The 15,225-nt window shown below is 45.6% G+C and overlaps 1 protein-coding gene across 1 annotated transcript; it reads left to right on the top strand.

Moving 5' to 3' along the window:
* Positions 1-5,602: 5,602 nt before the first annotated feature.
* On the top strand, positions 5,603-14,183 carry LOC109785371 (uncharacterized). The gene is made up of 3 exons (XM_040396788.2): positions 5,603-5,914; positions 6,002-6,258; positions 13,861-14,183. Exons 1-3 carry the CDS (start codon positions 5,615-5,617, stop codon positions 13,910-13,912), a joined length of 609 nt encoding a protein of 202 aa, XP_040252722.1. The 5' UTR covers positions 5,603-5,614; the 3' UTR covers positions 13,913-14,183.
* The last annotated feature ends 1,042 nt before the right edge of the window (positions 14,184-15,225 follow it).

Below are 15,225 nucleotides of genomic sequence, written 5' to 3'. Positions count from 1 at the left end.
TTGCTTATATAATTGTGAAACCTGTTACGTGTCTCCTTGTTTCTCTTTCAGAGTCGTATCTCTTATGCCAGGAAGAACTTTAGGGAAGATAGTGAGCCAAATCATATTGAGGATAGTGAGATGACCCCAAGGTCCTGTCTTGATGAAGACAGTGAGTTGAAGCTACTCACCAGCAGGTGTGAGACAACCTCTGTGCAGTCGCTGCTCAATCAGTTCGACTGCTTCAGTCTCAACTTAAAGCGGAAAGGCTTGCTTCAGCTCAGCTCCGACTTGAAGTCAAAGATGCAACGAAGATGTCAGAGGACTGCCATGCGCACTATCGTGCCATACAGCTAGGGATGGAGCATCTATCGTTGACACAACTGAGGTCTCATCAGCTTGTTCGGCTGCTTGCGGGGCCCGTCCTGGCCAGGCCTAGTGCCTTCTGAAGTGCTCTCAATTTTGTATATTCTTTTGTCGGCGCGTTTATATGCACTGGGGGCGACCATTGATGCCCAGTGTATGTAATCTGCGGTCACGTTGCGCTTTATTATCACCGGTAGCGAACTTTGATTCCCAGTGGATGTAATATGCCGTAATTTCTTTATTGTATAGTCTAGGTTTATTCTTTGGTCGGTATGCTGTAATTTGGGCCGGAAGGTTAAATGGATCTCAATGTTGTCGGTCTTCAGGCCCGCCCATTACTCATATGGGCCAAAACGTGGGCCTATAATCATCTTGGGCCATTAGCAGGTCTAAACCTATAGTAGTTACCCGCCTTTAACAGGCCGAGTAAAGTTCTAGCCAGCTCGGCCAGAGAATTCCATGGGCTTTTAACAGGCTAAAGCCTAGATTGGGCCAGCGTTGGACCGAAAAATTCATGGGCCAATACAGGCCGAAACTGCCTAAGGCTCATGTTTGGCCCAAATAGGACAAGCAGTTAACAGGCCAAAATATATCTCAGGCCAGTTTGGCCCAATAAAATTATGGGCTTTAAGTAGGCCGGTATCCACGCGGGCCATAGGCCCAAAAGTGTCACGGGCCATTATCAGATGGGCTGTAAGCAGGCCGGATTCAATGCGGGTTGTAATTAGGCCCAACTGTTCCACGGGCCATTAACAGGCCGATAGGCCTGTTGGGCTGAAATTTATCCACGAAGACTATGGGCCGTTAAGAGGCCTAAAGTTACTTCGGGCAAGAAATAGCCTAGTTTCTGCATGGGCCGTTAAAGGGCCTAAAGTTAAATCGGGCCGACAACGTACCAGATGCACCATGGGCCGCTAACAGGCCGAAACTATTATCAGGCCGAACTGGTTAACGGGCATTTAATAGGCTGAAATACAAACCTGTCTTAGAATGGGCCCAAAAGAAGAATGGCCAGTTAACGGGCCTGATCCGATATGGGCCGTAATTTGGCCCAAAACACGGCGGGATGTGAACGGGCCTGATCTGCTATGGGCCTCAATTTGGCCCAAAACATGGCAGGCTGTTAACGGGCCAGCCCACTAGTGTGTGAAAAAACATGGTGGGCCTTTAGCTGGGCCGGCCTTTTCACCGGAATGGGCCTCTGTTGGGCCGTGCCACGTGTCGACGTATCATAGGCGCCTCCTGTCCAATGAGTGGATTACATCTGTCCCAACGGTGAGCAAACACGTGTTTCCTCCGGCCAATGAGAATTTTACATGTGAAAAATCCCCATTGGTCCGGGCTCTTAACGGGTTACCGGATCCAAAACGGACCCGATAGCTTAACGGCGACCCGTTACGGTTGATGGCACGTGTCGGTCACTCTTGACGAAAGCACTTCTATGATGCAAGATTTATCGTCATGGGAGTGGACACTTCCGTGATGATAATTTTGGTAATGTCATGGAACACTTCTACGATAGCACAGGTATGACTATCTTGATTCTGTCATAAAATCGTCATGGAGGTACATGCATGACAGAAAACGTGACCTACGGTTGATGCGAGGTTCACACTTGAGGTGTTGTGCGACAGAACCGTATCGGGAATGGTGAAGGAGGAACCACCCTCGTTGACCATGACCGAATAGCTACAATACAGAGTTATCATCAAGAGTGCGTTATGAGGTATCACCCTCGGGACTCGATAGTAGCTCTGCAGAGTCGAGCAACAAAATGGGCGTGATGTGATGTGAGGTGTTATGCTCTGGTCGTCGATCACGTTGACCAAGTCGTCGATGATGAAGCAGGGGCAACAAGGACAAGGTGGGGTCAATGATGGATCACTAACCAACCTATACTAAGCAGTTTAGGATAAGCAGGTATGTAACAATAAGAAGGTTACAAAAGCAGGCTATGCATCAGAATAGGAGCAATCAATTACAGTAGCAAAATCTAATGCAAGCATGAGAGAATGGAATGGGCGTTATCGGGATGACCAAAGGAGGGCTTGCCTGGAAGCTCCGCTGAAAGGGAAGAAGAGTCGTTGGTGACGTAGTCGATCACAGCGACATCGGCAGCGGTCTTAGGGTCTACCGGAGAAGAAGAGGGGGAAGAAACAGTAAATACAGAGCAAACAGATGCAATACTAAGCATGAAAAGACAATAAGCAGCGCTAGGGGTGTTCTAACGCAACGCTACAGAGGGGGGGAAACATCCGGGAAAGTTTTCCCGAAGTTTGTCATTTTCGAACAGATGAAACAGAGGGGGGACGGTTGCAGGTTCGCTATGCTAGGGGCACGTGACAGACGAACGGACCGTGTATTCGGATTCGTCTCGTCGTTCTGAGCAACTTTCATGTATAAAACTTTTTCATCCGAGTTACGGAATATTTTCTATGATTTATCAAGGCCCGAGAATTCGACAATTGTAAACATCAATTAGCTGTTTTCCGGAGGCTATAGCTATTGTTCTGTACATCCTATGATTTTGTGCCTTATATCAATTTTGAGCATTTTTTGTGAACTACATGTTAGTATCACTTTCACCCCAATTAGAATTCATTTGCGTGATCATCAACAGCTCTAAAGTAGCTATGAAAATAAAGCTGTTTTTTGGTTTTTCTGTTAACAGAACATTGAACTTTGTGATTTTCGTAGGATTTAATCCATGCATCAAAAAGATTTGGTCCAGTGGGATAAAATGGAGTTTGTCATGTATACTTTCTACTCATATTATTTTCACTCATGTTATCAACTGTTTAACCGCAATTTAGAGATTGTCTAGAGGGTTAGTCATTGTAGATTTAGCAAAGCTAGCTAGCAGCTACAGTAGTTAGCAGCAGCAGTATAAGCAGAGCAGAGCAGTGGGCAGTGGTGTGGCACGGGCTCGACTGGGGAAGGCCAGGCAGGCACGGGTGAGCACGGGGCGCCGCCGACGCGGCTATCGGCAGCCGGGGTATCGAGTGTCAGCAGAGCAGCGGTAGCACGCGGCGACGGTGACGTGCAGCGCGGCGCAGCGGCGTGCGGCTGCGGCGGGCGTAGCTAGCAAGCGAAGGCCGCGATCAGCCTACAGCAGCGCGACGGGGGCGGCCGGCGCAGCGGGGCAGGGAGGGGGATCTCGCGGGGCGCTGGTGCGGGGTACAGGGGCGGTCGGCGCGTGCGGGCCAGCGGCTGCGGACGGAGGCAGGCGCTGCAGCGGCAGGCGCGGGAGCGGGCGAGCGGAACGATGCAGAGAGAGGAAGGATGAGGGCTCACCCCGGGCCCAGAGGCACACGGAGGCCCGTTGGTGGCTTAGGAGCTGTAGAGGCGACGGATCGACGAAGATCAACGGCGATGACCAAGGAAGAAGATTGCCTCCACCCGGTCGATGCGTTGTCTCTGGGCTTGAACTCATGGGCGAGGAGGACGAAGCGGAACGACTTGTCTCCTGGTGGAATCGGCACATCGTGAGGCGGGCGGTGGCTGCGGTGGTTCGCGGTGTAACGCTCCGGTGTGCGTCGGCTAGCTCGATCCAGAGTGTGAGAGAGAGAAGGAGCGGTGCGAGGGGCGTCGGGGCGTCGCCGGATAGCCGGCGCGTGGCCATCCCGCCCACGGACGCGTCCCCTCTGTCCACGAGGCTTTTGTGAACAGGAAGAAGCTGGGGAGGTGGGTTGGCCAGTGTAGTGGGCAAGGCCGGGGGGACAAGGGGGTGGTCTATTTCCTTTTTTACATTTTCTTTTTCTGTTTTCAATGTTAGCTGTTGTTTTCTATTTAAAAGTAAGACCAGATGAGTCTTGTTAGATTTGAGACTTGTCACATAAATCAAGTACATTATTTGTAGGAGTCACAAAAAGTTTGAGGCCAAAAGGAGTTGTCTAACCATAAATCAAGTACATTATTTGTAGGAGTCACAAAAAGGTTGAGGCCAAAAGGAGTTGTCTAACCATTTTTAGAAATTGAAAAGGTCAATTTTAAATACTGCTGGACCACTAACTAAATTTTCAATGGCACTTTGGGAATCCAAACGAGGTTGGTCCTAAAATTAAAAATATCCAGGGATTATTTGCTACACTTTGAACATTTTAGTTTTCATGTTCGACCAATTTGAATTTTTGACTTTAAATTTGATTTTCAATCAAGTGATTTCGATCAAGTGAGTATTGGCAACAGTAATGCGATGACGTGGCACCATTAGGAAGGGTTTACTGTAGCTTAACTATCCGGGTGTCACACGATGCCCCTCAGGAAGGTCCGACGGTGTCCGCATGCGTCATCGCATCGGTGCCGACAGGCCGACAGGGATTTCTCCCGATCCACAACCACCACCACCACTCCAGACACTTCGTAGTGCACCACCCACGCAGCAGCCAACCAGCATGTGCCCACCACGGTTACCGGACCACCCTCGCCGTCTCTCTGGAGCTGCCAACACGAGGCCTGGAGAGGGAAAGGAGACAACGGCCACGAGAGCGGGCACTACTCGACTGGTGGGAGGGAATAACCTCCATCGCAAGAGCGAAGCCAACCGGACGCGGCAACGAGGACGTGCCAGGCCCTACGGCCCGGCCGGGGACAGTCCCTGTCACCGCGCTGCAACACGCCGACCAACGAAGCACTCGCTGCCCGTAGACCGTCGCCGTCTCGCCACTTCCACCAGGAAGCAACGCCGCCGAGCGCCGTGCCAGGATACTTGTCGGAGAAATGAATTAAAATAAATGTATTTAGAAATAAAATACATCTAGATACGTCTATTTCTCTAATAAGTATTTCCGGACTGAGGAAGATATGATACTAAAGCATTTCCCATATCAATAGGTGCCCAATCAAAGCACACCTTTGAGACGAAGGCTCCATAGATGAATTAGTAATAATAGGTCTAAATCTTAGTTTATAAAATAAGTGTGTAATCTGAAATGTGATTATCTTGGTCAAAATAACCTCTAGGAAATTTGGAGAGATATCCCTAATATAGTTATCCTCTTTTATATTTGTACATTATGATTTTCTTTTGACTGAGGGACGTTTATGCGCATTATGCAGACCAAATCTAAAAACCTAAAACATAGAGAGATTACCAGAATCTGGACGGTATAAAGCATTGGGAAACCCGCCGCCCCGTCCTCTCCAGGGCCCAAATCCCACGGACCACCCCGAGCGCCGCCACTCCTACAGTACCGCGGAAATGCCGAAGTCGCAACAGCGGCAGGCCACCGTCGCCCCGGCGCCGACGCCGCGCCGCCCACGACCCGGAATGGAGTACCGCGCGCGGTCCGACGAAGCGTGGTACCCCGCGCGCGTGTTGGTGCAGGACGGCTGGCTGCGCGTCATGTTCGAGAATTTCCTCGAGGATGCGGACGAGTGGTACGATCCAGTGGCTGACCTCGCATCCCCGGGCGACGTGGACGCGCTCCGCGCCAGGTTCCGCCGGGAAAGCCCGGCCCTCCACGACGCCCGCTGCGGCGATCTTCGCCCGGGCGACCGGCTCTGCCTCGCCTGCGATATCTACGGCGACGCCGACGAGCTCAAGTACTACGACGCCGTCCTTGAGACCGTAAGTCCTCCTCGTCGCGCCCTACACAGTGCGTTCGTCAACACAGGCATATGCTTGAGTAGTAATGGGCACAGACCACACATGCAGGTGGAGAAGGCAGCGCACGGCACCGTGGACGGCGTGGAGCGGTGCGCGTGCCGTTTCACCGTGCGCTGGACGGAGGGGCCGCGCCGCGGTTGCTGGGACAAGGTGGGCGTCGAGGTGGTCTGCTGCGTGCAGGAGTCACCGATCCAAGATCCGGTGTTGACCGAGTTCTTGGACGATGTGAGAAACAGGTTCGGCGAGGACCAAGAGGCGACGGCAGCGTCTCAGGAGGCAGCCCCGACACCAGCAGGCAGCCGACGGTACAGTCTCGCATACTACTCCTCGAGTAACTAGTCTTTTCGTCTTTTAATGAAGGGATTTCTCCCCTGAAATCATCAGACGTTTGATACTTGACAGCCATCGGCTAAAGGAAAGCAAGAGATACACGCTCATTAGTATGTACTCCCTCTGTAAACTAATATAAGAGTGTTTAGATCACTATGTTAGTGTCCTAAACGCTCTTATATTTGTTTACGGAGGGAGTACTCTGTAGGGCTGGAAACAGAATCATAATTTTGCACGAGCCCCACGCCCCTTACTAATAAACGTATAAAGGACAATATGAATCTTTGATAGAAGGTATACAAAAACCTTGTATACGAATTGCACAGGCGTGAGGGACGGGGCCTCATTAAGCTATGTCCCTCCTACAACCTTTTTTGGAACAACAATAGAGGTACTCGTAATTATTTGGTTAGAAAGAGAAATATCTGTGCTATACAACAAAGTATTGGTCCTGAATATGCTGGCCCTTGGTCTGCTTCAAGCTATAGCAAATGGGATTAAACTACATTTTGAAGAAGATATCCTGTGGAGATATTTATTTATTTAGCATTAGACCCCCTACAGGAGTCATATCAGTACTCTTTAGGGCAGGAATCTATGACACAGAATCACAATTTTGCACGAGGGCCGCTTCGGCACACCCCTTTCACTAAGCCCCTTTCAGCAAACGTATAAAGAGCAATAATGAACTTTGGCAAAATGTATACGCGGAACCTTGTATACGAATTGCACGGGTGCGAGCGAGTGGGCCGGCTCATGAAGCCATGTCCCTCCTGCCACGTTCTATGTAAGCAACATAAAAACCTTTATATATATTATATACTACCTAAAAGAAACGTAAGGTTCCCTCTCTCGTCTTATGTTTCATCGAACCTCTTCGTCCCATGTTCCAACAATTTTTTTTGTCCGATCAATCTTTGGTAATTCAATCAATTTACGTCTCTTATTTGGTAACCTATCTTTTAGTATTTGGTAACATCGTACCACATTTAATTCAGGCTAATCAATCTCCCCTATTCCTTCCTAACTAAGAATCTTTTATCTGGTAACTCATATGTTTTTTGGTAATGGATAACGCAGTTAATTCAGGTCAATCACGTACGATAGTCTCTCCTATTTCTAATCTAAAAATATCTATTATGTTCCTTCCTATCTAAAAACAACATACAAATTTTTTTCCCTTACCAAATCTTGCCAAAATTTTATTTCCTCTAGCCATTCCCTCTATCTTGCCTTCATGGATCCGTCTCCTCGATGCTCTCCTTTATCATTCATCCCACCCGCCACTCGCCATGTCTCTCGCCTTGCTCGTCTCGATCCGGCGCTGCCTTGTCGAGGTATCCACCTACTGACGGTGAAGCGCCAGAAAACCCTCCTCCGCCAGGGGACCTCTCCACAATCTCCAAATGCTTCCTCTGTCCTCTCGGTCGCGTTCCCCGTGATGCACCGTCCTTTGTGACTGGGTGGGTCACAACTTCCAGCGCTTCGACTCCCCATGCATCCGGGAGGCCACGGCTGCCATGTCGGGGCCTGCAGTCGTTGTACATTCAACGTGCTGGCATAAGGGTTCGGCAGCCGCGCCGAGGACCTTGGCCACCCTAGTGATCTACTTCAACATCGAGGAGCAGACACTCTACACCCTCGCCGACGCGCGCATAAACCTGAAGGTGCTCGAGTACTATATCGTCGTGCTCATGCTCGACTCTGGCTTCTGAACTAGTGCGCTCTCCGGCGCCAACGAGGAAACGACGCTTGAGTACTATGGTCGATTTCTAGAGCTATATTTTGTTACTGCTACTGAATTGCCCTTGCATTTTAGAATTTTGTTTGTTGATGATGCCTCTTGATGAGACGCAGCTCAAGCACGAGCAAGTATTTTGTCGGGGTCAAGTTTGCATTGGGTGAGCATTCACACTTGGACGGTTTTAAGTGTTTCAAAGAGGTATTAGACAAAGATAATGTGTGGAGAAAGTTATATGCTAGACACAATCGGCGTGAAATCACTAGCATATGTATGCGCTGTTGCAACCCACGGGCAATTTCCTACTACAGAGAAAAGGGTAAGCTCACGAGGATTCAAACTCAAGATCTCCCACTTAAGGTGCGCGCTTCTACCAACTTCACCTCAAAGCTTTTTGTGATGTTCTACAATGCGAAATATATAAGAGCATACAGCAGCATTCATATATAAGAAAACATTTCTGAAAAATGTCAAACATTTTATTAGAAAACAGGTTAACAATCGTAAAATGCTGAATTATTTTTGAATTTGTGACCAAATTGGAAAACACAAACATGTTTTGACATTTGAACTTTCTGAACATCTTTTGAAACATGAACAATATTTAAGAAATAAGAATAATTTTTAAAATTCATGATTTTTCTTGAATTTATGAACAAAATTTGTAAACATGAAGATTTTTTGAAATTTTGTAAAAAATTAAAACCAGGAACTTTTTTGAAAACAAAACTTTTTTAAATTCCACTAATATTTTTAAAAATTTGTGAACAATATTTGGAAAACAGGGATATTCTAAAATTTGTGAATAAATTTTCAGAAAGTGACGTTTTTCAAAATTTATTATTTTTCCAGAAAAGAGAACTTTTTTGGTTTGCGAACAAATTTTGAAAAAGGAGACAAATTTTGAAACTCTGAACAAAATTAGACAACACGAACATTTTCCTAATTTATGAATAATTTCTTAAAGCACAGCTCGCAAATTTAAGAAATGTTCACAAATTTTTAAAGATTCGGATTTAAGGAAAAGTTCATGATTCAAAAATAGTTCATTAATTTTAAAAAAGAAAAGAAAGAGAAAGAGAAAAAACAAAAGGAAAACGGGACAAACGAAAACTGAAAAAAGAAAACCATAAATTAAAAAACATCTTTTGAAAGATGTTTGGAAATTGTTCATGTTTCGAAATATGTACGGAAATTTTAAAAAAAGTTCATTTTTAAATATTGTTCAAATTTCTGAAAATGTTTGTGTTTTCAAATTTTGTTCAAACTTCAACAACTATTCGGCATTTCAAAATAGTTCACATATTTTTTCATTAAAAGTTTCAAAAAATTTAGGAAACATTTTTGTATATATGAACGTTGTTGTGTGTACTTATATATTTGGAGCTATGGAATATCACAAGGGGCGTGTTTGGTTGCAGTAGTGAACAGTAGCTGCACTGCATACACATCTCAACCCAGCCTGGCTCTGGAAAAACAGCCTTATATGCGACATCTGCAAGTTGTTTGGTTGACTGCATATGGACTTCCTGCATTAGGGGGATCAACTTTGGCACGATGTTTGGTTGCCTGCATTGTCTCGGCGCATACAACTACACGCTGTTTGGTTGCCCGCATGTGGTATGATTAAGAGCTAGCACTTGCACTTAGCACACAGGATTAAGAGCTAGCAGAGGAAGGGGGAGAAGAAATGCAGTGTGCGCCGGACCATGGCGACTACGGTGGATAGTGGCCGTGGCGCCGTGTCCGACATGACGAGCATGGAGTCGTGGACGAGCGACCCCGTTGGCGGCACGGTGAGCGACACCGTTCGCGAACTAGTTGCGGTGCTCGCGTAAAGACAGTCAACAGAGGAGGGGAATGCAGTGCTCGCACCATGGTATCGTTAGTGCAGTGGACGAGAGAGGAGGTCGGGATGATCGACGCCGGAAACGACTCCAGTGTAGTAGGGCGAGAGAGAGGAGGCCAAGATGATAGACCCCGTCGACGCGTGGCGAACTGCAGTGTGCATAGAGGCAGAGGACACAGGAGCTCGACATGGCGGCGTCAGTGCAGTAGACTGCTGTTCAAAGAGAGATGAAGCTACGATTGTCGAAACCAAAAACTTACAACACGAATGTTGTGAGGAATTGCGAGATTAGGCCGCTGGTCAAAGGAAATTTCAAATGATCGATCGTGCACAACAAATCTGACAAAATTTGTCCAGAATAGCTCCAAATGGGAACACAAAATTAAAAACTTACGGCCGACATAACTACGAACCGATCGCCTGAATGGAACCGTAGCATCGAGGTGCATCTTTTTTGTGTAGAGCTTACCTCGAATCGAAGCACCGTTGTGCAGATCAGAGGGAGGAGATCAGATAGAAACTTACTCGAGGTTGAAGAAGACCTCACATAATCACCTCGCATCCCTCCCGTCTCCACCTGTGCAAGGGCCAGCTCGCTTGCGCTCGCCTCGGCCTGGCTCGCGAGAAACTGCCGATTCGAGCGTTTTCAGCGAGCCGGGCTCTGAGCTGCTTTAAGAAGCATGCGATGCAGGCCCAACAGTGAAACCAGGCAACCAAATAGGCCTGGTTGGGCTCGATGCGGGCAACCAAACAAGCCCAAGAAGTGGTGATGTGAAGTGGCTAGTAGTGCGCGTCTTAAGTTAGAGGTCTCAAGCTCTCCCTTTTTTATGTATGTTTACATTTAACGTGGTAGAAGGGACATGGCTTAATGGGTCGGCCTAGTCGCTTGCGTACCAGCGCGGCGACGTACTTTAAGAAACACCATCTGCCCATTATTTTAAAAGGGTACAGGGTAATCTCAGTGTCATACATGTGTTTAGGTGGCGGCGGGGGGGGGGGGGGGGGGGGGTTGTACCCAAGCAGAAGCCTTTTTTGCACATTTACAGTTTGTTTTACCAGAATCGACACATAGTGATACCATGCGTCTAAACATTGGCATCGGTGGTGCTTTGGATGAACAATTATATTCATGATTTTGTTGTCCCGTGGTGTTCAACTAGACAAAGGTTTTCACGCTTAAATCCTTTTATCGACAACATCAACTCCCTCCAACCTAAAGCAACATGTTGCATTGATTACGTGAAAAATCTCCTAGTTGTAGGAGAATGATAGGATAAAGTGTGTTTCCAGGCAGAGTTCACGTGGTCTATCATGTCGCTATAATCGATGATTGGGCAGGTCTATTGAAGGAAAGGCAATGTAGATCTCCACTGAGGATCCAAAAAACCCGCGGCCATGGCAGCCAATGGAGGTGTTTGCTCGGCAAAAGGATTGTACCGGACGTTTCACGAAAGACACATGGTGTCACTAGTGTGTCGATTCTGGTAAAAAAACTGTATATGTGCAAAGGAAATGGCCTCTACTTGGGTACAACCCCCCTCCCCCTGCCTAAACACATGTATGACGCGATTACCCCATACCCCTTCAGAATAAAGGGCAGATGGTGTTTTTTAAAGTACGTCGCCGCGCTGATGCGCGAGCGACTAGGCCGGCCCATTAAGCCATATGGCTTCCCTGAAACATCTTGTACAATCATTTTGTCCAATCAAACACCTCCATCAGCTTTCATGGCCGCAAATTTTCTGGATCCTTACTGGATATCTACATTGCCTTTTCCTTCAATAGACTTGCCCAATCATTGATTATAGCGACATGATAGACCATGTGAACTCTCTGTGGAAACACACTTTATGCCATCATTCTCCTACAACCAGGAGGGAGGTGTTCAAGCAATTAATGCAACATGTTGCTTTAGGTTGGAGGGAGCCGATGTTGTTGAGGATTTAACCCTGAAAAGATTTGTCTAGTTAAATACCACGAGACAACAAAGTCATGAATGTAATTGTTCATCCAAAGCACCACAAACACCAATTTGTAGACGCCTGGTTCATGTGCTTGCCTTGCTCCATTCAGTGTAACTCTAATGTTGATGTTGTCTTCTCCAACACTCACGAATCTCCATTGTGTTCCTATCTTGTGAGAGACATAATGGGACACTAGGCTTCATGCCTTGATATTGATGACAAATGAGGACTTAAAATGGAGATAGTTGTGTACCGCATATAACATCAATATATTTTGTGGTAGGAGCATCCCGTCAGTACCACTTCTGTGTGCTGTGCTTTAGAAAATTTGTAGCTAACCATTAATGCATGCTCCACACTCTGGAAGTGCTAATTGCAACAGTAATGCACTTTATTTATAGATTCATGATATACATATGTGCCTATTTTGGAAGCTTATCGTATTGACATCCATTTCTAATGAGTCATCCTAAATACAGTAATGGTGGACGCCAACTTTAAACATGATCTTTAGTTACAAGAAGACAAATCTATGGGTAGAATTTATGGCTCAACGAGTTGTCCCAAAAATCAATAAATGTTTCATTATGATCAATATTACCATAACAAAGTGTCTCATAAAAATTATTAGTACAAAGATTGTCAAGTCAAGAGTGGTTCGTCAAGCACCAACATTAACAACAATAGCTTCCAATAAGACGAGTGGGATAAAACTTTCTTGAGACCACTGTGAATATTTTTCTATATCTTATAGATCCAATGCCAAAAGCAAGTCACACCATCATCTAACATTCAACTCAAAGTAATACGGTTACCAAAACTTACACTCCTATTCTATAATTTCTCCTATAGTGTCGCTATAAAACAGTAAAATAGAGACTATCAAGGGAATATGGTCTAGAAATTTTGCCTAGATAGCTTGTTCCTCTTTTATTTTGTTTATGTAACTCATATTTTCTTTCCATCCGGTAAAAAAAAAACCACACCTCACCTCAACAGAAAGCTCGGCTGAGCTTACCATCTTCTTAAGATGCCTATCTCTCTCGTGTGAACCTGAGCTAACTCATGCACCAACTCGCCATAGCCCTCATCCTTCTGCCATGTTGGCCAACATAGTATTTACAGAAATGTGGTTCCTAGTTTCGAGATACTTAGTACAAACACAACATTACAAAGGGGCTCTATCGGGCACTGGCTTTATTAGAATAATAGCTCAAATATATGTGGGACTTATCATATGCAGACCTTCCATAAAGTTGATATATTGTATGCATCCCGTGTGCTTGAGATTCCAAATCGTCTAAGATGATTGCTTCTTCTTGACGCTTCATTGTGGTGGAGTTAGGTATCCATTAGCAAATTCATTTTAACCTCTTATTATTGCTGGTTTTATGTTATGCAAACATACTTTCATAATATATTGATGTATTGGGCATTTATTTGAGATGGGCCCTAGGCCATCACACTCCTTGACATGGCCCATCGCCGACCGTGAAAGCACTGATCATTAGTAAAATGGAAAACAAGTAGTTCAATTATCTTAATATGATCTAGCAAAAGAACGATTTATAGTAAAATTTAAGATGGAAAATAAATGAATTACTAAATAACAAACATAACTATAAAAAATCAATGGATGATAAAGCTTGAGTGATTATGATTCAACTATCTCACCAAATTTTGTAGTAGCACAACTTTACCTTTATAACAGTTGGTGCTACTTAATACATATGCATGCTAGCTTAGTATATACATCCATTCATCAATGAAATGAGTTCCATCTATGAATTGTTGGGAAGAGACATTTAATTTAATTAAGACGGGTAGGAAAAAGTAAAAGGTGACATGGTAAAATGAATGAACTAGTCGACACATTTAACAGTTTAAATAACAAAACAATCAAGATTCAACACTGTTATGATTAAATACCATTGAATTTCATGGTTAACATTGTACAAAGTTAACTTTTGCATTATGAATTTTTTTAATTATCTAACTGGATTTCACGGTTAATATTTTACAGAGTACTTTTTCCCTTGAAGACAGCATCAGAACGTTTGGCCAGAAGATCGTGAAGAGGAGATATGGTATCTAAATATAGAAAGTATCCAACGGAAACCCAGTTTCAGTGGAACGTATGAAAACTGAAACTTGTGCCCTTGGATCACAAATCTTTGGTCCCGATTAGTCACATGTTTCTCGGATTTTGCAACCTGCTTCTTGGTGGGCATTGTGCACAAAACTCATTTTTATTTCTACCTATACTGAAATGAATCCTTAGAAGTTGGCACTGCATGTTTGGAGTTTTGGACCTATACTCCATGTCTTTGTTGTTTTCATATTTAATTCCAGCAAAGTTTTTGTGTGTTGTTTTGAGATTCAACACCAATATAGTTAATGTGAAAATAGAATATCCTTTCACATGTTGTTTTGGTCCGAACATATAAAATATTGATCATTAGCCCCTTGGGTTGATCATAAATTTATCAGTTATCCTTCATTATCAAAAGTTAGTATGCCTATGCTCACTCGGATGTGCAACATGGTGCCACTTGCTGGCTTTGCTTTGGGTTGGACTAGTAGCAAAAAAAAATCCTCTCAAAGAACAAGGAGATTAACGAGTGGAGCCAGTGTTTGCAAACTTACTGGTGTTTGAAAAAGGACACCATTACAATCTTCAAGAGGGAAAGGCAAGGTGCACTCTAGTATGTCAACGTCTGCAGCGTAGGAACGGTGCATCGGTGCAAATAATAGCGGGAGAAAAAATGCAGCGGTTGCTCCAAAGAATTTCCACGCGACTTTGTTTCCTTTGTTAAAAAGGCAACTCCCCATCGCACGCCACCATCCCCTCTCATCTCTCACATCAATATCGCCTCCACCAGACACGCCTCCTCCTCCTCTCGTTCCTCGCCTTCCACGTCATCACCATCGCCATTGCCGCTCCTTCTCTACTTCCTTGCCCCTTCCCTCCCCTCCTTCACAAGCTGTGTGCTAGACGATCCCCTCGTGGATGGATGCAGGACAGGAAGAATCGGGAAAGTAGTCGGGGGCGGGTCAACCTAGGCTCGATTTTGAGCCCTCTCATGGCCGCGCCCACGCCACCTGTGTTCCTTACCTCCTGCGGCACAAATGCTGCTTCTCGGGCTCCGCTAGTACATGACTACGTCTGGCCAACAGCCAGTGGAAGGCCCTCCTCGGCCTCTTCCCTGGAGGAAGAAGAAAACCTATCTTCCACGCCGGATTCCCACTAAGCGACTTATCTTCTCTTTGCTTGTTCAATTTCTTTTCTCATTGCTCTTTAGTTGATCGATACGAACAGGGTACCCCATGCCCACGATATACTCATGATCACTGCTCAGTTCCGCCCGACCCCAACTACTCAGCTACT

Source organism: Aegilops tauschii, chromosome 7, assembly GCF_002575655.3.
Source record: "Aegilops tauschii subsp. strangulata cultivar AL8/78 chromosome 7, Aet v6.0, whole genome shotgun sequence".
NCBI classification, from domain to species: Eukaryota; Viridiplantae; Streptophyta; class Magnoliopsida; order Poales; family Poaceae; genus Aegilops; species Aegilops tauschii.
Note: the sequence above shows the minus strand (reverse complement) of the source record. Positions and strands in the feature narration are given on the sequence as shown.

Coding starts and splice junctions, on each gene's coding strand:
- LOC109785371 (XM_040396788.2), top strand. CDS start 5,615: ATGGAGTACCGCGCGCGGTCCGACGAAGCGTGGTACCCCGCGCGCGTG. Junction 5,915..6,001: donor ACGACGCCGTCCTTGAGACC/GTAAGTCCTCCT, acceptor CCACACATGCAG/GTGGAGAAGGCAGCGCACGG. Junction 6,259..13,860: donor ACACCAGCAGGCAGCCGACG/GTACAGTCTCGC, acceptor AATATTTTACAG/AGTACTTTTTCCCTTGAAGA.